Genomic DNA, 24,185 nt, shown 5'->3' with positions numbered 1-24,185 from the left:
ATCACGTCCAGTGAGCGCCAGGCAGGTCCAGACTGTCAAGCCAGGGATGAGGTCAAGACACAACATCTCTCTGCACGTCAGCGTCTGGATGGAGGGTCGCTGTGGCTGGACACCTCCATGGCCGGGGCCATGGCTGAGCTAGAGGCCAGGACTCCTACTGTATAGCTCAGAAAGAGAGTGAAGGCCCAGAGCTGAACGCAAATGGAGCTGCTGGAGCCATGGGTGGAGGTGGACGCCCCGTGTGAGGCTGGTCAGGGCCGTTCAGGCCTGTTAGGGCACTCAGGGCCCGGATGAGACGTAATGGTAGCCGTGCGAGGGAGCCTGCAGTCCTCCGCTCCACCAGCAGAGGTATCGATGGACCGGCAGGGCCCTCTCCTAGCTCTGCCTCCGTGACAGAGCTGTCAAAGAAATCAGCTTGGATGAGACCTCAGCACGTGTCTGTTCCAGCATCCTCCTCCCAGCACCCCCAGCTCAGAGACCGCAGCAGCTTGCTCAAGGCTTCAGCCAGTCAGCTCATGCCAACCTCCAAGCATGGAGAGTGCAGAGCCCTCCGGGACACCCCGCTTCTCCTGCCTGGCTGTCCCGAGGGGAGAAGAAATTGAACCTGTCCTGCTTCAGCTGTGGCCTGTTGTTTCTCATTCCTCCGCCAGTCACCACAGTAAAAGGCCTAACTGTTGAATCAATAACCTCCTGATGATAGGCATTTGAAAGCTGCTGCTTATCTCCCCCAAAGCCCTCTCTTCTCCAGGCTCTGGACAAGCCCACATTCACTGGCACCGCCTCACAGGGCAAGTGCGCCTGCTCCCAACCGTCCTGGTGGCCTTGCTCTGGGGTCGCTGCACTTGGCCAACATCTGTCTTCTACACAGAGGCCCAAAGCTGGGCACATTACTCTAGATGCCATCGATGAGATGCCGAGCAAATGTGGAGAATGCCTTCCCTCGATCCAGAGCCCGTGCTGCTCTTGGTGCAGCCCTGGATGCTGTCCTCTACTGTGCAGCCCAGGTACACCGTGAGCTCCCCACAGCCCCCAGCGGCAAAGGGCCCTGTGTCCAGGCAAGGGGAACGAAAAGCGTTGGAGAATGCGGGCATCGATCCCGCTGCCTCTCGCATGCTAAGCGAGCGCTCTACCACTTGAGCTAATTCCCCAGCCCACAGCCTCTGCCTGAGGTCCTCTCCCCTCCCAGGCACCCACCCCTGACCCAGGCTGCCCTGCACCCGAAGCCTGGGCCTCCCAGCGGCCTCGCTCTCACACCCCCACCAGCTCACCCACTCGCTTTCCTGCTGGAGCTGACCCCTGACAACCCCAGTGCTCAGGACCACCGTCCCCTGCCCAGGGTTCACCTGAAACCGCCTTGGCTGGTCGTCTCCGCCACCTGCGGCAAGAGGTCAAGGCCGGGCAGCCCCTGAAGAGGAGCCACCCGGGCAGGGCCAAAAGGCAAAGGTGCCGCAGGGTCTGGGCCAGAGCCAGAAGGGCACTCCTTCGAGCCGGAGTTGAACCAGCGACCTAAGGATGGCCGTGCAAGGGAGCCTACAGTCCTCCGCTCTACCAGCTGAGCTATCGAAGGAATCATGGGGCCCTGCCCAGTACCTCGCCCGTCACACACTCATCCAACCCTTCCCTATCCACAGCGCAGCCTGATGCCTCTATTCCAACATCCTGCTTCAAACAGACTCATCTCCAACATCACACCGCCTTGCTCAACCCTTTAGCCCGGCAAATCCTGCAAACCCACAAAGAGAAAATCTCCACAACCTCCTTGGACGTCATCTTCTACAGCTGGACTCTCCTCAGGGCCAAAGAGAGCTTACCCACATCCTGCTGCCACTTCCCTTGATTCAATTTCACTGTCCTGTCTTTTGCCCTCTGGTCAAGCACCCGACAAATGGACGGCCTTTCCTCTACTCGGTAACCTACCCCTACCAGCTGGAAGGTCATGCGTAAGCCCTCTGATGCTCTCTTTCTCCAAGCTCAACATGCCCACTGTCCTCAGCCCATCCTCAAAGAGAAAGCCCTCCGTTCCCTGAGCTTTTTGGTGGCCCTGCACTGGGGTTGCTCCGTTTCATCGATGCCTTTCCTCTACGGGGGAGCTCAAAGCTGGATGCAGTACTGGCGATGACATTTGACGGCTGTCAAGCAAAGAGGGAGAAAATCGATTTGTCTCTTGAAACTGTGCGTACTGCTCTTGGTACAGCCCTGGATGTCGGCCGCCTCTGTAAAGCCTGGGCACACCATGATCTCCCTGCGGCCCCCAGGAGACAGAGGGCCCCCGGCAAAGGGCCCTGTGTCCAGGCAAGGGGAACGAAAAGCGTTGGAGAATGCAGGCATCGATCCTGCTGCCTCTCGCATGCTAAGCGAGCGCTCTACCACTTGAGCTAATTCCCCAGCCCACAGCCTCTGCCTGAGGTCCTCTCCCCTCCCAGGCACCCACCCCTGACCCAGGCTGCCCTGCACCCGAAGCCTGGGCCTCCCAGCGGCCTCGCTCTCACACCCCCACCAACTCACCCACTCGCTTTCCTGCTGGAGCTGACCCCTGACAACCCCAGTGCTCAGGACCACCGTCCCCTGCCCAGGGTTCACCCGAAACCGCCTTGGCTGGTCGTCTCCGCCACCTCCGGCAAGAGGTCAAGGCCGGGCGGCCCTTGAGGGGGAGCCACCCGGGCAGGGCCAAAAGGCAAAGGTGCCGCAGGGTCTGGGCCAGAGCCGAAGGGCACTCCTTCGAGCCGGAGTTGAACCAGCAACCTAAGGATGGCCGTGCAAGGGAGCCTACAGTCCTCCGCTCTGCCAGCTGAGCTATCAAAGCTATCGTGGGACCTTGACACCTCACGCCTTCATCCCACACTCATCCAACCATTCAGCTCTCACACCACTCCTGCATGCCCGCATGACTCTCCTCAGCAGGAAAAAAGAAAGCCTTGTCTTAGACCCACATTGTCCACAACCCCTCAGGCCCACAACCCCTGCCCAGGGCAGACCCAGCCATCGTGGCTCACTCCAAGCGAGCGTCCAGAACAGAAGGTGCTATCGTCACCGTGAGGCAGGCACAACTGCATGCCAGGAGGTCACTGCACAGGTCAGCGGGACGATCACGTCCAGTGAGCGCCAGGCAGGTCCAGACTGTCAAGCCAGGGATGAGGTCAAGACACAACATCTCTCTGCACGTCAGCGTCTGGATGGAGGGTCGCTGTGGCTGGACACCTCCATGGCCGGGGCCATGGCTGAGCTAGAGGCCAGGACTCCTACTGTATAGCTCAGAAAGAGAGTGAAGGCCCAGAGCTGAACGCAAATGGAGCTGCTGGAGCCATGGGTGGAGGTGGACGCCCCGTGTGAGGCTGGTCAGGGCCGTTCAGGCCTGTTAGGGCACTCAGGGCCCGGATGAGACGTAATGGTAGCCGTGCGAGGGAGCCTGCAGTCCTCCGCTCCACCAGCAGAGGTATCGATGGACCGGCAGGGCCCTCTCCCAGCTCTGCCTCCGTGACAGAGCTGTCAAAGAAATCAGCTTGGATGAGACCTCAGCACGTGTCTGTTCCAGCATCCTCCTCCCAGCACCCCCAGCTCAGAGACCGCAGCAGCTTGCTCAAGGCTTCAGCCAGTCAGCTCATGCCAACCTCCAAGCATGGAGAGTGCAGAGCCCTCCGGGACACCCCGCTTCTCCTGCCTGGCTGTCCCGAGGGGAGAAGAAATTGAACCTGTCCTGCTTCAGCTGTGGCCTGTTGTTTCTCGTTCCTCCGCCAGTCACCACAGTAAAAGGCCTAACTGTTGAATCAATAACCTCCTGATGATAGGCATTTGAAAGCTGCTGCTTATCTCCCCCAAAGCCCTCTCTTCTCCAGGCTCTGGACAAGCCCACATTCACTGGCACCGCCTCACAGGGCAAGTGCGCCTGCTCCCAACCGTCCTGGTGGCCTTGCTCTGGGGTCGCTGCACTTGGCCAACATCTGTCTTCTACACAGAGGCCCAAAGCTGGGCACATTACTCTAGATGCCATCGATGAGATGCCGAGCAAATGTGGAGAATGCCTTCCCTCGATCCAGAGCCCGTGCTGCTCTTGGTGCAGCCCTGGATGCTGTCCTCTACTGTGCAGCCCAGGTACACCGTGAGCTCCCCACAGCCCCCAGCGGCAAAGGGCCCTGTGTCCAGGCAAGGGGAACGAAAAGCGTTGGAGAATGCGGGCATCGATCCCGCTGCCTCTCGCATGCTAAGCGAGCGCTCTACCACTTGAGCTAATTCCCCAGCCCACAGCCTCTGCCTGAGGTCCTCTCCCCTCCCAGGCACCCACCCCTGACCCAGGCTGCCCTGCACCCGAAGCCTGGGCCTCCCAGCGGCCTCGCTCTCACACCCCCACCAGCTCACCCACTCGCTTTCCTGCTGGAGCTGACCCCTGACAACCCCAGTGCTCAGGACCACCGTCCCCTGCCCAGGGTTCACCTGAAACCGCCTTGGCTGGTCGTCTCCGCCACCTGCGGCAAGAGGTCAAGGCCGGGCAGCCCCTGAAGAGGAGCCACCCGGGCAGGGCCAAAAGGCAAAGGTGCCGCAGGGTCTGGGCCAGAGCCAAAAGGGCACTCCTTCGAGCCGGAGTTGAACCAGCGACCTAAGGATGGCCGTGCAAGGGAGCCTACAGTCCTCCGCTCTACCAGCTGAGCTATCGAAGGAATCATGGGGCCCTGCCCAGTACCTCGCCCGTCACACACTCATCCAACCCTTCCCTATCCACAGCGCAGCCTGATGCCTCTATTCCAACATCCTGCTTCAAACAGACTCATCTCCAACATCACACCGCCTTGCTCAACCCTTTAGCCCGGCAAATCCTGCAAACCCACAAAGAGAAAATCTCCACAACCTCCTTGGACGTCATCTTCTACAGCTGGACTCTCCTCAGGGCCAAAGAGAGCTTACCCACATCCTGCTGCCACTTCCCTTGATTCAATTTCACTGTCCTGTCTTTTGCCCTCTGGTCAAGCACCCGACAAATGGACGGCCTTTCCTCTACTCGGTAACCTACCCCTACCAGCTGGAAGGTCATGCGTAAGCCCTCTGATGCTCTCTTTCTCCAAGCTCAACATGCCCACTGTCCTCAGCCCATCCTCAAAGAGAAAGCCCTCCGTTCCCTGAGCTTTTTGGTGGCCCTGCACTGGGGTTGCTCGGTTTCATCGATGCCTTTCCTCTACGGGGGAGCTCAAAGCTGGATGCAGTACTGGCGATGACATTTGACGGCTGTCAAGCAAAGAGGGAGAAAATCGATTTGTCTCTTGAAACTGTGCGTACTGCTCTTGGTACAGCCCTGGATGTCGGCCGCCTCTGTAAAGCCTGGGCACACCATGATCTCCCTGCGGCCCCCAGGAGACAGAGGGCCCCCGGCAAAGGGCCCTGTGTCCAGGCAAGGGAACGAAAAGCGTTGGAGAATGCAGGCATCGATCCTGCTGCCTCTCGCATGCTAAGCGAGCGCTCTACCACTTGAGCTAATTCCCCAGCCCACAGCCTCTGCCTGAGGTCCTCTCCCCTCCCAGGCACCCACCCCTGACCCAGGCTGCCCTGCACCCGAAGCCTGGGCCTCCCAGCGGCCTCGCTCTCACACCCCCACCAACTCACCCACTCGCTTTCCTGCTGGAGCTGACCCCTGACAACCCCAGTGCTCAGGACCACCGTCCCTGCCCAGGGTTCACCCGAAACCGCCTTGGCTGGTCGTCTCCGCCACCTCCGGCAAGAGGTCAAGGCCGGGCGGCCCTTGAGGGGGAGCCACCCGGGCAGGGCCAAAAGGCAAAGGTGCCGCAGGGTCTGGGCCAGAGCCGAAGGGCACTCCTTCGAGCCGGAGTTGAACCAGCAACCTAAGGATGGCCGTGCAAGGGAGCCTACAGTCCTCCGCTCTGCCAGCTGAGCTATCAAAGCTATCGTGGGACCTTGACACCTCACGCCTTCATCCCACACTCATCCAACCATTCAGCTCTCACACCACTCCTGCATGCCCGCATGACTCTCCTCAGCAGGAAAAAAGAAAGCCTTGTCTTAGACCCACATTGTCCACAACCCCTCAGGCCCACAACCCCTGCCCAGGGCAGACCCAGCCATCGTGGCTCACTCCAAGCGAGCGTCCAGAACAGAAGGTGCTATCGTCACCGTGAGGCAGGCACAACTGCATGCCAGGAGGTCACTGCACAGGTCAGCGGGACGATCACGTCCAGTGAGCGCCAGGCAGGTCCAGACTGTCAAGCCAGGGATGAGGTCAAGACACAACATCTCTCTGCACGTCAGCGTCTGGATGGAGGGTCGCTGTGGCTGGACACCTCCATGGCCGGGGCCATGGCTGAGCTAGAGGCCAGGACTCCTACTGTATAGCTCAGAAAGAGAGTGAAGGCCCAGAGCTGAACGCAAATGGAGCTGCTGGAGCCATGGGTGGAGGTGGACGCCCCGTGTGAGGCTGGTCAGGGCCGTTCAGGCCTGTTAGGGCACTCAGGGCCCGGATGAGACGTAATGGTAGCCGTGCGAGGGAGCCTGCAGTCCTCCGCTCCACCAGCAGAGGTATCGATGGACCGGCAGGGCCCTCTCCCAGCTCTGCCTCCGTGACAGAGCTGTCAAAGAAATCAGCTTGGATGAGACCTCAGCACGTGTCTGTTCCAGCATCCTCCTCCCAGCACCCCCAGCTCAGAGACCGCAGCAGCTTGCTCAAGGCTTCAGCCAGTCAGCTCATGCCAACCTCCAAGCATGGAGAGTGCAGAGCCCTCCGGGACACCCCGCTTCTCCTGCCTGGCTGTCCCGAGGGGAGAAGAAATTGAACCTGTCCTGCTTCAGCTGTGGCCTGTTGTTTCTCGTTCCTCCGCCAGTCACCACAGTAAAAGGCCTAACTGTTGAATCAATAACCTCCTGATGATAGGCATTTGAAAGCTGCTGCTTATCTCCCCCAAAGCCCTCTCTTCTCCAGGCTCTGGACAAGCCCACATTCACTGGCACCGCCTCACAGGGCAAGTGCGCCTGCTCCCAACCGTCCTGGTGGCCTTGCTCTGGGGTCGCTGCACTTGGCCAACATCTGTCTTCTACACAGAGGCCCAAAGCTGGGCACATTACTCTAGATGCCATCGATGAGATGCCGAGCAAATGTGGAGAATGCCTTCCCTCGATCCAGAGCCCGTGCTGCTCTTGGTGCAGCCCTGGATGCTGTCCTCTACTGTGCAGCCCAGGTACACCGTGAGCTCCCCACAGCCCCCAGCGGCAAAGGGCCCTGTGTCCAGGCAAGGGGAACGAAAAGCGTTGGAGAATGCGGGCATCGATCCCGCTGCCTCTCGCATGCTAAGCGAGCGCTCTACCACTTGAGCTAATTCCCCAGCCCACAGCCTCTGCCTGAGGTCCTCTCCCCTCCCAGGCACCCACCCCTGACCCAGGCTGCCCTGCACCCGAAGCCTGGGCCTCCCAGCGGCCTCGCTCTCACACCCCCACCAGCTCACCCACTCGCTTTCCTGCTGGAGCTGACCCCTGACAACCCCAGTGCTCAGGACCACCGTCCCCTGCCCAGGGTTCACCTGAAACCGCCTTGGCTGGTCGTCTCCGCCACCTGCGGCAAGAGGTCAAGGCCGGGCAGCCCCTGAAGAGGAGCCACCCGGGCAGGGCCAAAAGGCAAAGGTGCCGCAGGGTCTGGGCCAGAGCCAAAAGGGCACTCCTTCGAGCCGGAGTTGAACCAGCGACCTAAGGATGGCCGTGCAAGGGAGCCTACAGTCCTCCGCTCTACCAGCTGAGCTATCGAAGGAATCATGGGGCCCTGCCCAGTACCTCGCCCGTCACACACTCATCCAACCCTTCCCTATCCACAGCGCAGCCTGATGCCTCTATTCCAACATCCTGCTTCAAACAGACTCAGCTCCAACATCACACCGCCTTGCTCAACCCTTTAGCCCGGCAAATCCTGCAAACCCACAAAGAGAAAATCTCCACAACCTCCTTGGACGTCATCTTCTACAGCTGGACTCTCCTCAGGGCCAAAGAGAGCTTACCCACATCCTGCTGCCACTTCCCTTGATTCAATTTCACTGTCCTGTCTTTTGCCCTCTGGTCAAGCACCCGACAAATGGATGGCCTTTCCTCTACTCGGTAACCTACCCCTACCAGCTGGAAGGTCATGCGTAAGCCCTCTGATGCTCTCTTTCTCCAAGCTCAACATGCCCACTGTCCTCAGCCCATCCTCAAAGAGAAAGCCCTCCGTTCCCTGAGCTTTTTGGTGGCCCTGCACTGGGGTTGCTCGGTTTCATCGATGCCTTTCCTCTACGGGGGAGCTCAAAGCTGGATGCAGTACTGGCGATGACATTTGACGGCTGTCAAGCAAAGAGGGAGAAAATCGATTTGTCTCTTGAAACTGCGCGTACTGCTCTTGGTACAGCCCTGGATGTCGGCCGCCTCTGTAAAGCCTGGGCACACCATGATCTCCCTGCGGCCCCCAGGGGACAGAGGGCCCCCGGCAAAGGGCCCTGTGTCCAGGCAAGGGGAATGAAAAGCGTTGGAGAATGCAGGCATCGATCCTGCTGCCTCTCGCATGCTAAGCGAGCGCTCTACCACATTGCTTGCTGGTGTGAAGTGCTGCAGTGGTCAGTGGTCTCAAGGTGGTGAAGGAGAGGACATTTATCATGAGCAAAATCTGAATGGACATAAGTCTATGTGTTTGGTATGGGAAGAAGCCAACAATCTCTTGCGTTTGCTTCACTCTCTTTTTTTTGGCTTCTTCCATTTTCTGTGTTCATAATTAACCACGATTGACACGTGACTAGGAATGTCCCTTTTCCAGGAACCCACAGGGAAGCTTCTATGTAGCTGATACTTCGTGTTATGTCACGTAGTTCTTGTCCTTACTTTTATTGTTTCTTGAGTTGGACCTAAGAGAGTTCTTTTTGTTACTCATATGAATTGCACTACCAGTATATAGAACTCTTTCCCATTACTAAATCATCTCCAATTAGTATATGTCATCTTGGTTTGCAGGGCATTGTTTTTTTAATGTACTATTTTTATTGAGGACAGTTTTCCCAAGATCAAAATAAGAACATATCTCATCTTTTGTTAACTGTACTATGTTGAAAGTAATTCTGTTAGTGTTCTAAAACAATACTAAGTAAAGTGAATGTCCACCTAATGTCTTTCACCTTTTCAAAACTACATTTTGTTCAAATTCTTACTTTTTATGAGATTGTTGGGGATACAGAGAGGGCAGAAGATGTCTTTGGGTCTGTAGGAGAAAAAAGAAAGGCTGGAGATTGATTGTCTGATGCATGGGTTTTGAAAGGAATACCTCTCCCATATTTTTTTTTAATTCTAATTGCTGGGTGTTGTTTTCAGCTAAAAAAAGGTATAGATTGCATAAGCTACTTAAATACTTGAATGGCACATAATGTCATTAGTCATGCAAGACTTAGCTTGTTTTTCCAGTTCTCCTATGTCATGTTTTATTATGGTTAAGGTACCACATGTTAAATATGACTGAAAATTTATGTTTAAGGTACTACATGCACCGTATATTAAATATGACTGAATGTGAACCCCTTCGTGCTATTAGAGACACGTTTAAGGAGTTAGTTATGATCTATGAGAAGATGACTTGAGTTCAGCATACAGAACTGAAGAGATCATTGGCAGAGGCTGTTCCCAGGCTCATATCAGTCTTGATATTGGCAGAATGTCTCCAAGGCAGGAACTGTCATCAGGAGCAAAGTAGTTACATTTTACTGGGGGAATAACCTGTCCTGGGACTTTAGTGGAAAGTCAAGCAGGACTCCACTCTGAGGACAAACTTGGTAGAGGAAGTGTGGGCACACTGCCTTCGCACCACAAATAATATTTGTGGGCAAGACGGTCATGGCTAGCTCCTGAAACACTTGGAGAGAATATTTACAAAATGCAACATAGCTTGACTGAAGTGAGAATCACAGTATTTAAAACACTACTAAATGACTTTTGATGCCACTAGAGGTCAGCACTAGTCATTAAATAAATGTTCTGGAAAAACTCTTATTGCCAGTTCTTCAAAGGGAGTGGAGATTTTTGAAAAGATACACTTCTGTCTATGCTTGTTTTGCAAGTACATGTGAGCTCACACTGCCAGTGCTTCAACATGGTTGGAAGCAAACCCTTTCTCCTTTAAGCTGTGCTTCCCCAGCACTGTCCGTGAGCCAACAGTCCCACACTGTTCCTTTCAAGCTGTACCTGTCCTCGAATGCCATAGCACTGAGTAGAATCAAGGGAAAAAGGCAGTACTGAGCCCTGTCCTAGCAGAGGCTTCCCACCAGCATAAACAGCCCAAACCAGTTGACAATCAGCTTCCACTGCTTTAAGGACTGTCTCAGAAGTGCAACAGTGGGGAATTAGGCCCAAAGACAGGCACTTGAAACTGGGGCTAACTCACTGTGCTTTTCCACTCTGGGCTTCAGAAAGATGCTTCCTTTCTATTGCAACTCCTAACTGTGTTTTCCACCATCACTGTCTGGGCTTCTGCAAACACAGACACTGTTTACAAAATTTTAATATAGCTACTATTGATAGGCAATCAAATGTGGAATTTCCTTTGCTATAAAGAAGATAATGATGGGATAAGCAGTGTCATCATCATATTTTTAAACAACCTTTAAAAATTCTTTATCTTTGTTGAAACCTGCTAAATGATGCAAATCATAATGTAACAAATGCCTGTGATTTATTATCATGCTACAATCTGTGCTTTCAGCATATATTATCACTGTCTCCTTTAACATGGTAGCTGACTACGTATCAATACACAAAGTTCATGCTCAGTGTAATAGGAACACCTATTTCACCAAAACTTTCACGTTCAGTTGCTTTGTGTCACTTTTCTTCCACTGAGTACATCAGAGCTAGAAAAAAGAAGGCTGAACACACTGTTCAGAATTATTATATCTCTGTTAAAATATTTTGTAATATTTTGTAAGTGTCTGTATACATGCACACATACAGATGACTTATTTTCCTTCTGGGTTGGTTTTTTTTCATGTTTAAGAAAACTGGCTCTGAAATATCATCCCGACAAGAATCCGGACAATCCAGAGGCTGCAGAAAAATTTAAAGAGATCAACAATGCTCATGCAACACTGACTGATCTGTCCAAGCGAAACATATATGACAAGTATGGATCATTAGGGCTCTATGTGGCAGAACAGTTTGGTGAGGAAAATGTTAACACCTACTTCATGCTCTCAAGCTGGTGGGCAAAGGTAAGCTGTTATTTTCTGTTGGAAATCAAATGTTACAATGCACACAGACAACTACATACACAGGGAACCCCCTGAAAAACATCGTCTTTCTACAGGCTTAACAAATAGTACTGAACCTAAGCCACTACTAAAAGCTTAATTAAACAACAATATTATCTGGAAAATCGACAGTGGCAGAATGTAACATAAGCTCAGAATAGTACTAATATAGAATGTTTTCTTTTTCTTTTTAACTTGGTAAAAAGTTAAATAGAGTGCATGTTTTGTAACACTTTCAGACATTAATTAGATTTGAATCTAGTGCTCCAGGTTAATTTTGACTTTCATTTCAGTAATGACAAAATAAAAATGACTCATTATTCAAAAACGAGAAGTCCCACTTATGTGACAACCAGTTAATAAGTTATTACAGTACAAATTTAGCTGTGTTCTTTGCTATATATAGCACACAGCTTAAGTAAGCAATAATAATACATAACACACTGTGATTATGGTGTCATATATGTGCCCTGGTGAGGGGGTGAGAGAAAGGAAGTGGAAGAAAAGGTGAGAAGGGTGGAGTGCTGGAAGAGAGTAGGAAAGGAAGAGAATGATACATCAAAAACTGGCATATTGCTCAAGGAAAAACACATCATGGGCTGTTCTAGTCATAAAAGAGTTGTGTTCATGTGCTCTCTTATGTCACTGGCATCCTCTGATGTTTGCATACGTCAAATTAGAGTGTTTCTGCAAACATTGAAATGTTACAGAAATGTAACAAACCAACAGAATTGCAAATGTGCAAAATCCATGCTGTCCCCACCTATTTCCAGCAACAGAAGCACAGGAAAGCAAGGACTCCGCTGGAATACATAGGAAAATTATCTGTACTATGTGAAGCAAGCACACTGTGACAGCTTTGATCTGAGAACTGTGGAACATGGATTCCTGTGCTCAGCACGGATCAGGCCAGTGCTGCACTGCCCCGCAGTCCCCTTTCAAACTGGGAAGTCACTTGGGCACTTCGTGGGTCTGAGAAGCCATAATTTGTCTGCTGAATCAGGATGAGATGGAAGCTGCTCAAATGCAGAACAGTGAATGAAACTAATGAATAAAATACTGGTGTTTAAATTACACTTGCAAAGGCGCCGTTGCACCCTCAGAAGCAGGCTGCAGGCTGCCTGCTTGCAGCTGCTGTAGCTGACTCCTGCTGCAGGCTGGGCTCCCCACCACAGCCGCTGTCTTCTCCTGCTGGATCATTCCCTCTTTTCTTTGCTGTCCACCCTCTCCTTTGGCCTCTGTCACAGTTCAGGTGCCAGGAAGCATTGCCTTAGAGCTGAGAGAGCAGCAGTATTGACTCCTTTAACAGTCTTGGTAAACAAGGTTTTCTTCACTGTTTGCTGCTTTTTTAGCTTTTATTTCCTCTTCTGCTTACTGATCTTTAATGGAGATTTTGTGAAGTATAAAATCCTCTGTGGTTAGAAAATCAGAAACGGAAATAACCGCTGTAGCTTTGACTCATAGGAGAGCAGTGGAGAGTACAGAGAGAAGCTGCTAAGTCCCTAACAACTAAGCTGAGCTCACTATTCCTTATCTCTTTTTAACTCATGCACAAATGCGGGGTCAGTTTCAGATTTTTATACTGGCCATCATAATACTATTTGAGTCTGAGGCATCACCTGCAGATGACCTCTGGACTCCTAATTTCTTCCATTCTGGTGGAAGACAGTAGGGACCACAGCTTTCGCTTGTAATCTTCCTCTTCAACTACGAACATTCCTGGTAAATCCTCTTCCCTAGCACACTCATACTCAGCAAATCTGACAATTGTGAGGAGGTGTATCATTAGAAGTAAGGAAACTCAAATGAAAGGAGAAATGCAAAGTGAAAATTACTTTTTTTCAGAGTGCCAGACTTCTTAGCATGCATATTAAACTGGGAACATACTGACATGGGTAATGTGAACTTTAAGTGCTTCTTCACTGGCAGGCATAGGGGTTGTTCGTTTAACTGTTTTAGCAAAAAGCAATTCTCCCTTTACCATGAAGACAGTTTATTGATCACATCAATAAATTGATTCTTGGTTTACCAACTATAATAATATAAGCACAAGAAATCTTGAAACATTTAAGGTATCATTGTCCTGGTTTTGGCTGGGATAGAGTTAATTTTCTTCTTAGTAGCTGGTACAGTGCTGTGTTTTGGATTTAGTGTGAGAATAATGTTGATAACATGCTGATGTTTTAGTTGTTGCTAAGTAGTGGACTTTTCAGTTTCCCATGCTCTGCCAGCAAGCATGTGTACAAGAAGCTGGGAGGAAGCATAGCCAGGGCAGCTGACCTCAACTAGCCAAAAGGATATTCCATACCCTAGAATGTCATGCTCAGTACATAAACTGGGGGGAGTTGGCCGGGAGGGCCGGATCGCTGCTCGGGCATCAGTTAGCGGGTGGTGAGCAGTTGCATTGTGCATCAGTTGTTTTTTCTTGGGTTTTATTTCTGTCTTTTTTTTGTTATATTCCTTTTCATTACAATTATTATTATTATTATATTTTTATTATTATTAGTTAGTATTATACTTTGTTTTACTTTAGTTATTTAACTGCTCTTATCTCAACCCACGAGTTTTACTTTTTTTTCCCCAATCCTCCTCCCCATCCTGCTGGGAGGGAGGAGCGGCTGCGTGGTGTTTAGTTGCTGGCTGGTGTTAAACCATGACAATCAGGAATAAATTCAAGTATTTTTTCCCTCTATACACTTTTATTCTGTCTTTTTTCATTCTATCCATTGTGGTGATGTATTCTCCATTATGGCATAAATGATAAACAGTCAGATAACTTATTTTAGGGGTTACAGAATTTAGAACAGTTTTGGGTGTCTGTTGGAAGGAAAACATTTTAAAACAAAAACTCTGAGTCCTTCTTTTCATTTAAAAACACCTTGCTCAGTCTTGATACATGCCTATATTAATATTAGGCATGTAAATAGTCTTACTACCTTCAAAGATGCTCCAGTCAGCCCCCACTAACATTGCCTGAGACATGCATACATAATTGAGTGTTATTTACATTTACATGTCAAAGTTTGACAATATCCTGACGTTTGTGCTTGCTTTCTGCCTCAGCGGCATGTTTTCTTATGAATATAACAAATGGTTAGTAAAGGGCAGACTGTATAACTATAATGCTAAAGCCTGGCTGTACCTCCAACCCATATATACCTGGTGGCCACAAAGCTGTGCTGGCTTTACATACACATTCCACATATCAGCTTTGATTCGCTTTTCAGGAATGTCACTGGCTTTCCTTTGCTTTTACACTGCTACGTCTATGAAGAGACATGGACGTCTCTCCCTTGCTACAAACATGTTGGTACAGGCCTGGATCTGCCCCGGGTCAGGAGCCAGGCTGCCGTCATGCCCCCATGGAGCACGGGGTGGCAATGCCAGCCTAGGGACTCCCCTCCTGCAACCCCCCATCCCTTTGCTGCAACGCAGCACGCAGCCCCCAATGCAAGCAGCTGTGGAGCTGTGCTCTGAACCCAGGCAGCGACCTGGTCTGGAGGAAGAAAAGCTCTGTAAATAAAGTTTTCTGGCTGTTGAATCTGGCTGAGATCTCTGATCTCAGCCCCAGGCAGGTGTGCTGGCTCTGCTGAAGCCTCCATGCTTTGTGCCACAGGGACAGGAGTGAGCAGAGGGTGATGCAGGTGGGAACTTCTTGCCGCCTGAGTCCCCAGATCAAGAAACCACAGCCCGAGGAGTCTAATTTAGGAGTTGTCACCTGTGTGCTCCTGAACAGGCTAATGGGGAGAGACACCACCGACGGGCAATTCAAATCCTCCTGGGGCTGAATCACCCTCTGGAAGGGCTTTTAACTTCCCATTGACTATGTGGGTAGCCCATGGGGGCTACAGTCCTAATTTGGATGCCTTAGTTCAGTGCCTGAAGTTATGTGGGATGCATCTGGGTCTTTGCTTCTTTTTCTCTCGGCTTCGTTATTGACAAGAACCTGCCAGTAAATAAGTGTTTGCAAAAACGATCTTGGGCAAATGAGTCATTTTTAAGATGGAAATGAGTCATTTTAAGGTGGGTGGGGTTTTGCATACTGCCTGGAAGTTTTTTCTGAGGGCCATCAGCTGAAGACATACTTTCAAAAGTTGAGCATGCGGGGACCTGTTGGTTGGTGTCTTTGTGGACATGGTCCTGAGTGGCAAGTAGGAGCTCATGGGTGAGGAGGACTTTGGAAGATCTGGCCCTTGTTTAGGCACTGGGCCAGCAGCTGGACTCCTGTGAGTGCCGAGCACTTGGGAACCCGAGTTCCTTTGACGATCTGCCTTCAGCTGTAAGAGGCTGCCACAAGTTTGAGGAAGGTCATTGCTCACAGGGTTTTCCTCCTGCTGTGTTTAACCCAGGGCCTGTTTGCAGTCTGTGGCCTGCTGACTGGCTGCTATCTCTGCTGCTGCCTCTGCTGCTGCTTCAACTGCTGCTGTGGAAAGTGCAAACCCAAAGCACCTGAAGGGGAAGAGCAGGAATTTTGTGTGTCTCCAGAAGATTTGGAAGAGCAAATTAAGAACGACATGGAAAGAGGTGTGTATTATAGGGGCTTACTGTGTGGCAAAGCTGTTCGAAACAATCTGTAGGCCAGATGTTCTGCTCACGATGCTGAGGCTGCTTCCAGACATTAGTGGAGACGTGCCAATTCACTCTAGCTAACACCACGACCTGATGAACTTCCCAAGTTGTGTGTTAATGAAAAACTAAACTTATGGCACTAACAATTGAATATCTCCTGTATCTCTTATGAGACACTTAAACATTAGAAGTCTCAGGGCTCACCTTAAGAGACGATGTTCACCCTCTAGCCCCCATGCCCACGTTGCTTCATATCCTAGATCCTGTACTTATACATTAGACTCTGCCTGGACTGGTGCTTGCCACATCTTATCTGCCTGAATAAGCTGTCATTCAGTTTTTATTCATGTAAAGTTTATCGCTGACTGTGAAGGGCCAACTGTACCCATTCAAGAAAAGGCTTCAAGAAAGATGCAGTTTCCAACAGTAAGGTTGCGCAGTAACCTAAGAGAGTTTGCATGGGAGCTGCCGCAATCCTGCCCCTCTCCCATCCAGCCCCCAAGCAGCCTGCTCTCTTCTGCACTGGCAGTACCAATTGTGCTGCTTTACGGGGAGCCAGATCTTGGATACGATCCAGGTGAAAACTAATCCTCTCAAAAATGTGTGTAGTTCCCTGCCCGTTTAACTCCCTGCCATGCTTTCACGGTGGGGTAGGCCAAGTGCTAATGCTGGCTCAAAGAAGGGAGCAAGAGCACCCAGCCGGGAATACGGGCCGGGGGCAGAAGGACACCCTTTGCAGCAGGTCACCCTCTTTTCTCGGCTTTGCTGCGTCCCCCCAGCTGCACACTCAGGTTTTGGCTATACCAAAGGATGACGGTGGTGATTTCCTAATTTGGCACTTGCATGGGTTACATATTTTGAACAAGAAGAGCCCTGTCCTAATCTGCTGAAGTGGGGCAGAGTTTTGCCTTCATCTTCAGGGGAAGCAGAAACGTCTCAAACTGGTTAGATTTGGAGACTTGCAGGACAGGCTGAGAGAGGCAATGATCCTTGCTGCAGTAATAAGAGGCCAAGGTATCAGGGTAAGACCTAGGCCACTTTTCAGTTGCAAATTTATATAAACTATGATTAGAATTACGCTTTTTTATGAGGAAGGACCTAAGCAGTCAGCTCACTCTTTTTCTCTTCCATTGTTATGGAAGGTCTTACACTGTTATATTCTTACATTTATTATGCTTAAATTAGCACTGCCAGATTGCAAATGTCATGTTCCCTTGGCAGGAAGAATTTTTTCCCCCCCAACTTTTCACACAAATTTACCCTTCCATAAATATGTAACAAAACACTTGTAGTAGTTGAAACAAATGCTATTTATATAACTGATATGCCAACGTGTGGTGGTGTTTTTAAATTGGTTTTGCCTAGAGGTATATCAAGGTAAATACAGTCAGCTTAAAAATTGATCATACTTGATCAGTCTCTGCAAAGGCAACAAAAACTTATTAGTGAAAACTTTAAAACCACAATGCATTATTTGAAATAAATGTAATACACTCTACGACATTAGGCACCTGAAAAGTGCAAATCTAAAATGGGTCTTGATATTTATGGGTCTGTGGCACCAAAGCCAAGTTTGAAACATGAAGATGGAACTTTGAAGGATAAGAGTTTTTTAATTCTGCCTTTTTTGTAATTTGGCAGGTATTTTGCTCTCTCTCAAAATCCAGCACAAAATTCCCCAGTGGCAGAAAAAAAAATTTTCCCTCCTTCCGGCACAGGTGGTATTTACTGGTATTCAGTAATTTTAGGCCACCTTCCCATCCCTTTACTCCCACCAAGTCTCACTGAGATATCAATTTTTAAAAATAGTTTAAAGTGTTTAGCAAAGTACCAGTCTGAAAAATTAACAGTATGTGGAATTACTTGTTTTAAGTATTTTGAAGACAATATTAAGTATATAGGTAAGGCCTGGAGAAAACTAGGTATTTCTACCTTTCCTACCCTTCTCTTCAGTCTTGCTACTTTTTCCTACCAATCAAAACCAGCTTGCCTCAGTAGAGTAGAATTCTCTATATTTTAAAATTAGATGAAAAGAGAGCAACATATCAGGAATAAAAGCAAAAACTTCATGACAGAGGATAATGTGAGCATCTTTTCTGCAGCTGAAAGGAAAATAGACACTGCGTTTAGAAAAATGAATGATAACCAGTTCAAACTGCCCTTCCTCCCTCCCTCCTCCCCCCCCAAATTTTAGGGATGCTGGCCAAAAAGATGCAGCTGACTTAGAATGGCAAAGATTGGGCTTTTCCACCAGACATTTTCAAATGTTGGGCCACAGAAATGAACACTCCTGCTTTCCCTTTATGTAAATAATAGAAATGTTCCTGTAGGTAATTCAGAAACAAACTGTAATCACTCTTGCAGCAGATTTCATTTTGGAAGAGGAAATCCTATTAGGATCCAAATTCTTTGCATGCCCTCTGCCACAGACCGAGCGTTCTAGCTGGTAATTAATTTCTTTGCTTCCTGCTGTCCCCAGTATCTATATTATTGCTAGCCAGAACTTTTTTGCTAAGGTCAAAATGTAGATTCTCAAGCTAAGGCCATACTTTAATTTATCCAAATATTTTGTAGTCAGTCATTGCTTTTCTGAGGAATGCAACATCGATAAAACATCACCATTCCTGATGCTAAAAACCTCTGAGGGCGAGTCTCCAGCAGTTGTTGCTGCGCTCAGCGGGAGCTGCTTCGAGCCAGCCGTACTGCGCAAAAGAGGCAATATGTGTGTTGTGGGAGTCGAGATTTAGACTTCATCTTTCGAACTGGCACAACAGTAATAATTTTCAGAGTCACTCACATTTCTCCTTAACAAAATCAAAATGTTTCAGAGTTTATTTCATTCCTCAAATTAACATACCATAAAACACATTTATTAAGGAAAAAGATATGTGAGGCCAAAAATTCAGTGATCCATTCCCTAAAATGTAAAAGTAAAGTGAGTTGTCCCTGAAATCAACACAAACATGTCAAAGGGTTAAATTCTGATGAAATGGCATGTTCCTCTAGAAGAAAGTTTTATTCAAATGTATTTGACTAGTTCCAGTACTCAGCCAGTTGTGTATCTGCTGTGAGAGATTCGTTTTACAGCATGTACTTCCATGGGTAGCATTACCATAAGAATTAAAGGAACTTAGGGATTTGCAAGACCTGGCCTGTACTTAGCTTACAGTGATTTCTTATGACTATTGATTTGTACCACAGAAGGACTATGGCCTAATGTACAATGATAGATCAAAAAATAAATCTTATATTTGGATTGTTACATTTTAAACATGACATTTTTTAGCGTTTCAGATCAAACATGACAGTAAAAAAGTGTGAAGTCGGGTAATCTGTGGTATCATGCCATGATGTTAGGGGTGACCTGCGAAAATACACTGGCAGAGGGAAGTATCACTCGCTCGTCTGCAGCACGGACGCATGCAATGGTTCATCACTTTCACTCACACACACAGGGCAGGTTGCCAGATTTTGCTTCCACTGAAGTCGATGGCAAACCTGTTGTTGACTTTTGTGGTCCCAGAGGAGGTGCCATTGGAGTTTGGATTGCCTTGGTACTTCAGGCTGTAATGATGTGCTCAAGCAGTTTGGCAGGCTTGTTCTCCTCTCCTGTTTGGTTATCATCATAAGAACAAAGCAAGACATTGCTAGACCAACTTTCATTTTACAGAAAATGAAAACTGAGAGGAAAAAAAAAAAAGAAAAAGAAAAAAAGAACCTGAGTAACAAAATACTTTCCCAACTCAGAAGCAATAAGTTTTTAGCACTTCATTGTCTCCTCCGCACTCCATATGATACCAATGTAGGCGAACAGTGAGCAAGAGCTATCTATAGAAAGCAGTTTAAACTGTGAATTCTGCCGCACCTCCATTCTGCAGCTCTCCATTAGCAGGCTATATTTGTACAGTTTATTATACCATGGGTCCCTGTTCTGATAAAAAACATCATAAATCTTAGAAGGGTGCGGGCAGCAAAATGCTTGGTGAAGGTGTCAGTTCAGAACTGTCTGCAGATCTGCTGGAAGCAATGCGACAGATTTGCAGTGGGTACTATTCTCTTGTTGCACATCTGGGTATCACAGCAAAAAAATGAACTGCTAGTCTCTGCCCTCCATCAATGATCTTCCAGAAAATGAACAACTTGGAGGCAGCAGAGGGTGGGAGGGAGTGCTGCTCAGAAATCTAGAAAATACACAGCAGCTTAAAAATGGATTGGAACTGCCAAACTAATCTGAGCCTGAGCTGAGCTCTAAGCATTAATTACTCATATAGTTTCAGAAGTTATGAAACACGTCTGTCTTTGACCTTGTGTCTAAATACAGAATTGCCCATACAAAGAAACTGCTTGGCATTTAATCATTCTTGCCTTTCACCTTGACAGAGTCAAAGTTGTTCTACCCCCACTGAGGGGAAGCCGTATGGCATGCAATTAGATTCCTGCTCTGGGTTAAGTTACTCCTGTACATTACATCTTTTGCCCATGATTCATCGCATCAACTGTCATGTAAACAGGAGGAAATGTCAGATGAGTTTTTTCCTGAATATTCGGTCATTTGGCAAAAAACAGTCATCATTTGTATGCAATTACTGTGAAGGCTGTGCTAGTATCAAGATATAGATAGTCCAAAATATTTCATATGAAAACACTTCACTGAGATGGCTGAACCTTTAAAAGTCAGTCTCTGAGTCTTGAGTCCCCTCCTCCCCCCAAAAAAACGGTGGGTTGGAAAGAGGCCCAGGAGAAGGGCAGCCAAACCTTGTTCATTATCAGAGGGAACACAACAGCCATCAGGGAACTCTTTAAGGGCTTCACTTTCCTCCACTCTACAACAAATAAATGCATTTTTTACAGATATATTGGGAAACCAAACACATAACAGCATGGAATGAGAAATTATAAAGCAGTAAGGATTTATATAGTGATAATATGAGGTTTTGGCAGTTCCAAACTGATTAAAACAGTAATTCTCAAAATCCTATTGTATATATATTACATAAGACTTCAAAATGCAATTTAACATTTTTATTTAACTAGCTCGCTTTCAGGATATATGTGATTTCTTCCCTCTCATGTATATTACTGCTCATGCATTTTTTTCCTTTTAACTCTCTTCTTTCTTCACTGTTAACTTTGCCTGCTTCAAGACTCATTTCTGGCCCATTCTCGCAAATGCTGTCAAGGTTAGTGCTTGCTGACTCACAACAGCACTCGTTACATTCTGGCATTTGCAGGAACAAGCACTTGCAATTGGAACAGGCAGGAACCCTTATCCTGCAATCTCTGCAAAGCACCAGGTACAGCTAATGTCCAGTTTAATAACAACAGCAATAGTCACCCAGAAATCTGCCATCACACGTGGAGAAGGAGGAAGTGCATTTGTAGACTTGGTGTGGGCATTGCCGCCTCTTCAGTATGCACACAGCTGTCTGTGAAGCCAAGGTTAAGCCATAGCCAGAACAGCAGATGACATGTTGTGGTGCTAACAAGAAATCTGACTTTGGTAGCAAGTGAAGGATTCTTAAAGTATTTTTTGTCCTCCTCCCCAATTTAGATGGAGAAACTCCTATTGTGCTTCAGCCGACTAACGCAACCGAGAAGACGCAGCTAATAGGGGACAGCCATCGGAGCTATCGCACAGACTCCTAGAGCAGGCCAACATGACCTGTTGGTGCTTCCCACTGAGAATCACAGCGAGAAAAAACACGTGATAAGCTCTGCAGCCTGTATTTGTAGTTGTCTTTAAGCTAATCAAGAGTAACCTGAGAGTAATTTCCTATCAAGGCAGAATCTCCCTCTAGGCCACTTCCAATAGGTTGATATCTGCGCTCTGCAAGGAGATACCTATGGCCAGTACAGACCTCTACAGACCAGCACGCTGGTCTCTCACGGCTTCAAACTGCCAGGCTCGGCGTGGTCTTTCCCTCTGATAATACTCCCTTTGGTATAGTTGCTCTCCTCCCTGCCCTCAGCTGTGGTTTCACCTCACAGACACAGTTCTGAGAGCCTTTCCGGACACACTGGCTCCATCTCTCCCTGCCCCGGGAACGCTCCTTGCATGCATAAGTTTTGCTGGATGTGAAGCATTCCTGTGAGGGAGCCCTGGAAATGCTCTTTAGCAGACCTCAGAGGGAAATTTGGTGGCAAGGCAGACAGGGCTGTCCTTCCCAGAAAGGAAACGCTCTTTGGAAAGCAGCTAGCAGCTTGCTGGGGCCCAGCCCCAGCAATTATAAACCTCAGCCAGGACAAAGCGCTCGGGGATTGTTCTGCTGGCAGTTACAACACAGGTCACTCCAAATCCAGGAGCCTCATCCAGCACCAGAAGCACACGTAGGCTCTGTGTCTTCCCCTGCACAAGTTGCAAACCCAGGAGACGGTGGGCAAACGCCCTGTGGAGGGGGAGGCTGGCCCTGGGCTGCCCTAGAGCCTCTCTCCTCTCCCCATAGCCGGTGACAGCCCCGTGGCAAAGCTCCCTCGATCCTGCCTGGACGGGCCTGCCGTCCATGCCGGGCGGCCCCAGCTTCTCCAGCTGCAGCTGCGATGTGCTGAAAATTGGTCCCCAGCCAACAGCTTTCTGCTGGCTTGCTTATTCCACCGTGCCCCTGGCTGCCAGCCCTGCTGCCCCACTGGCACTGGGCTGGGAGCCATCACGCTAGCGCTGGCACCAGGGCTGTGGGAACAGCAAGGACTTGGCAGGGCAGGCAAACAGCAGAGGAGCGACTGTCCTCCTCAGAGCCCAGCTCATTGGGACAAGCCTGGGTCCTCCCCTCTGCCCCAGGCACGGGGGCTTTAAGAGCACATGGTGTGATTTTAAATAAAGAGGTAGGGATGAGGTGTATGTTCAGGTGTACCACTGCACAAATCAGTGGAGATACGTGTGGGTATGGCTAAAGCAAGCATGAAGAAATTAGGCCCCTAATTTGTAAGAGCTAAAGAAATACCTCTTAGAACTTAAACTTGGCACTTCCCTGGTTTGACATAGTAGTTTAAGCCTTCGACACCTGAATTTCTCCTTATTGATCATGTTACATAAATCATTGTCAGTTCTGTGCATTTGCTGGTTTTGCTCCTCTAATCACAGTGCTGCAGTCCAAAGGGGGACGTAATGTACCACTAAATTATATAGACCAGTGAATATATAGCTAGTCAAAAGTGTTATTCCCTTCCTTAAAATTGGATTCTGCGGTTGTGAAACATTATTATCTTCCTTCTATTCTCACCTTTCACATCAAGTGTCATTCAGTGGCAGCTAAATATATGGGAAAAGAGTGTGTTTCATAGCACCAGCTATAACTCCAAAGTCAAGAAATACTACTTTCAACATTTCTTTAAAGTTCTCGTAACACATGGACATTTTAAAAGCCATTAATTCCAGTTCAGGTTATATATCTCTTCTCCAGGCGCAGGCACTGGGGCCAGCTAACGCTCACATTGCCCTCGGAAATAGCCCTATTTTTCTGCTTCAGAGAAGAAGGGAGGTCCTGGCATGGCTGGGGCTGTGCACAGGCACTCGCTCCCCTCCTACCCATGGGCTCCTCTTTGTCCTCAGTTGCGTGTTGCAAATAATTTTGGAGGCCACTCGTATGTACATAAATCCAGACCGCCGTCCTGCCTGCCCAGCAGTGCCGGGGGGATATGCCCATCCATCCTGGTAGTCCCAGGGGAGGGGGGTTGGTGACACCATCCTGCCGCTGAGGAGATGCGACCCCAGAAGGCACGTTCCCAGCGGTAGCCAAGTGCTGCACATCTTCCCGCTGGGTGGCCGGATCAGACAGCATGTGCATTGGGGTGCTAGTGCTGCGAGACGGGCAGAGCACAGCTCACTGGGTACGTGCTGGGGGACACCAGCACCCACTCGCCCTAGCGCACACACGCATCTTTTGGCTTTCTTCACTGTTCCCCTTCGCATGGTGTTTGCTCTGGTGTAAGATGTTATCACCAAACGAAGGAGTAGGGAGAGCACATAGTACATAATGAATCTGCAGGCAAAGTGATTTCCTAAGCTTCACTGTCTGGGAGAGAAATTTGCTGTGAAAGTGTGCAAGTGCTACGTAGTGACTATTTCCAGCAGAGAGTTGGAGAAGGCTTTGGGAGAAAAGTCTAGTGTAAAGCTACACGTTATACGTGGAATCCTTTCCTGTGTGAAGTCCCTCCTCCTGGTCCCGTGGAAGTCACTGAGAATTGCACCCTTCATTTCAACAACAGCTACAGAGCAGGCCTAAAGCCAGGGAGGGAAAGGTAAACCCCAGATTAGCAAAAAAAAAATTGGGGAATTTTTTCACATGCAACACCTTCGATGTCCCTCAGGACCCAACTCGATGGGCCAGAGCCAAAGTTTACTGAAATCAAGGAAATTATCTCCATGGGCTTGAGATGTACCGC

The 24,185-nt window shown here is 49.0% G+C and overlaps 1 protein-coding gene and 6 non-coding genes across 7 annotated transcripts in view; 1 reads left to right on the top strand and 6 right to left on the bottom strand.

Moving 5' to 3' along the window:
* DNAJC5B (DnaJ heat shock protein family (Hsp40) member C5 beta) overlaps positions 1-21,452 on the top strand; it is a 68,663-nt gene extending 47,211 nt beyond the window's left edge. Inside the window, exons 2-4 of the mRNA XM_050892464.1 lie at positions 10,985-11,198; positions 15,587-15,761; positions 21,358-21,452. Of these exons, the coding sequence (XP_050748421.1) occupies positions 10,985-11,198; positions 15,587-15,761; positions 21,358-21,452 (484 nt within the window). The remainder of the gene's footprint in view (positions 1-10,984; positions 11,199-15,586; positions 15,762-21,357) is intronic.
* TRNAA-AGC (transfer RNA alanine (anticodon AGC)) lies at positions 1,076-1,148 on the bottom strand. Its single transcript has one exon. It is a non-coding gene; the product is annotated as a tRNA-Ala (tRNA).
* Positions 1,479-1,567, bottom strand: TRNAY-GUA (transfer RNA tyrosine (anticodon GUA)). The gene is given in 2 exon segments: positions 1,479-1,514; positions 1,531-1,567. It is a non-coding gene; the product is annotated as a tRNA-Tyr (tRNA).
* TRNAA-AGC (transfer RNA alanine (anticodon AGC)) lies at positions 4,161-4,233 on the bottom strand. The gene has a single exon. It is a non-coding gene; the product is annotated as a tRNA-Ala (tRNA).
* TRNAY-GUA (transfer RNA tyrosine (anticodon GUA)) lies at positions 4,564-4,652 on the bottom strand. The gene is given in 2 exon segments: positions 4,564-4,599; positions 4,616-4,652. It is a non-coding gene; the product is annotated as a tRNA-Tyr (tRNA).
* Positions 7,244-7,316, bottom strand: TRNAA-AGC (transfer RNA alanine (anticodon AGC)). The gene has a single exon. It is a non-coding gene; the product is annotated as a tRNA-Ala (tRNA).
* On the bottom strand, positions 7,647-7,735 carry TRNAY-GUA (transfer RNA tyrosine (anticodon GUA)). Its single transcript is given in 2 exon segments — positions 7,647-7,682; positions 7,699-7,735. It is a non-coding gene; the product is annotated as a tRNA-Tyr (tRNA).
* Positions 21,453-24,185: the final 2,733 nt, after the last annotated feature.

This window comes from Gymnogyps californianus, chromosome 2, assembly GCF_018139145.2.
Source record: "Gymnogyps californianus isolate 813 chromosome 2, ASM1813914v2, whole genome shotgun sequence".
Classification (NCBI taxonomy): Eukaryota; Metazoa; Chordata; class Aves; order Accipitriformes; family Cathartidae; genus Gymnogyps; species Gymnogyps californianus.
This window is presented reverse-complemented; position numbering and strand designations above follow the sequence as displayed.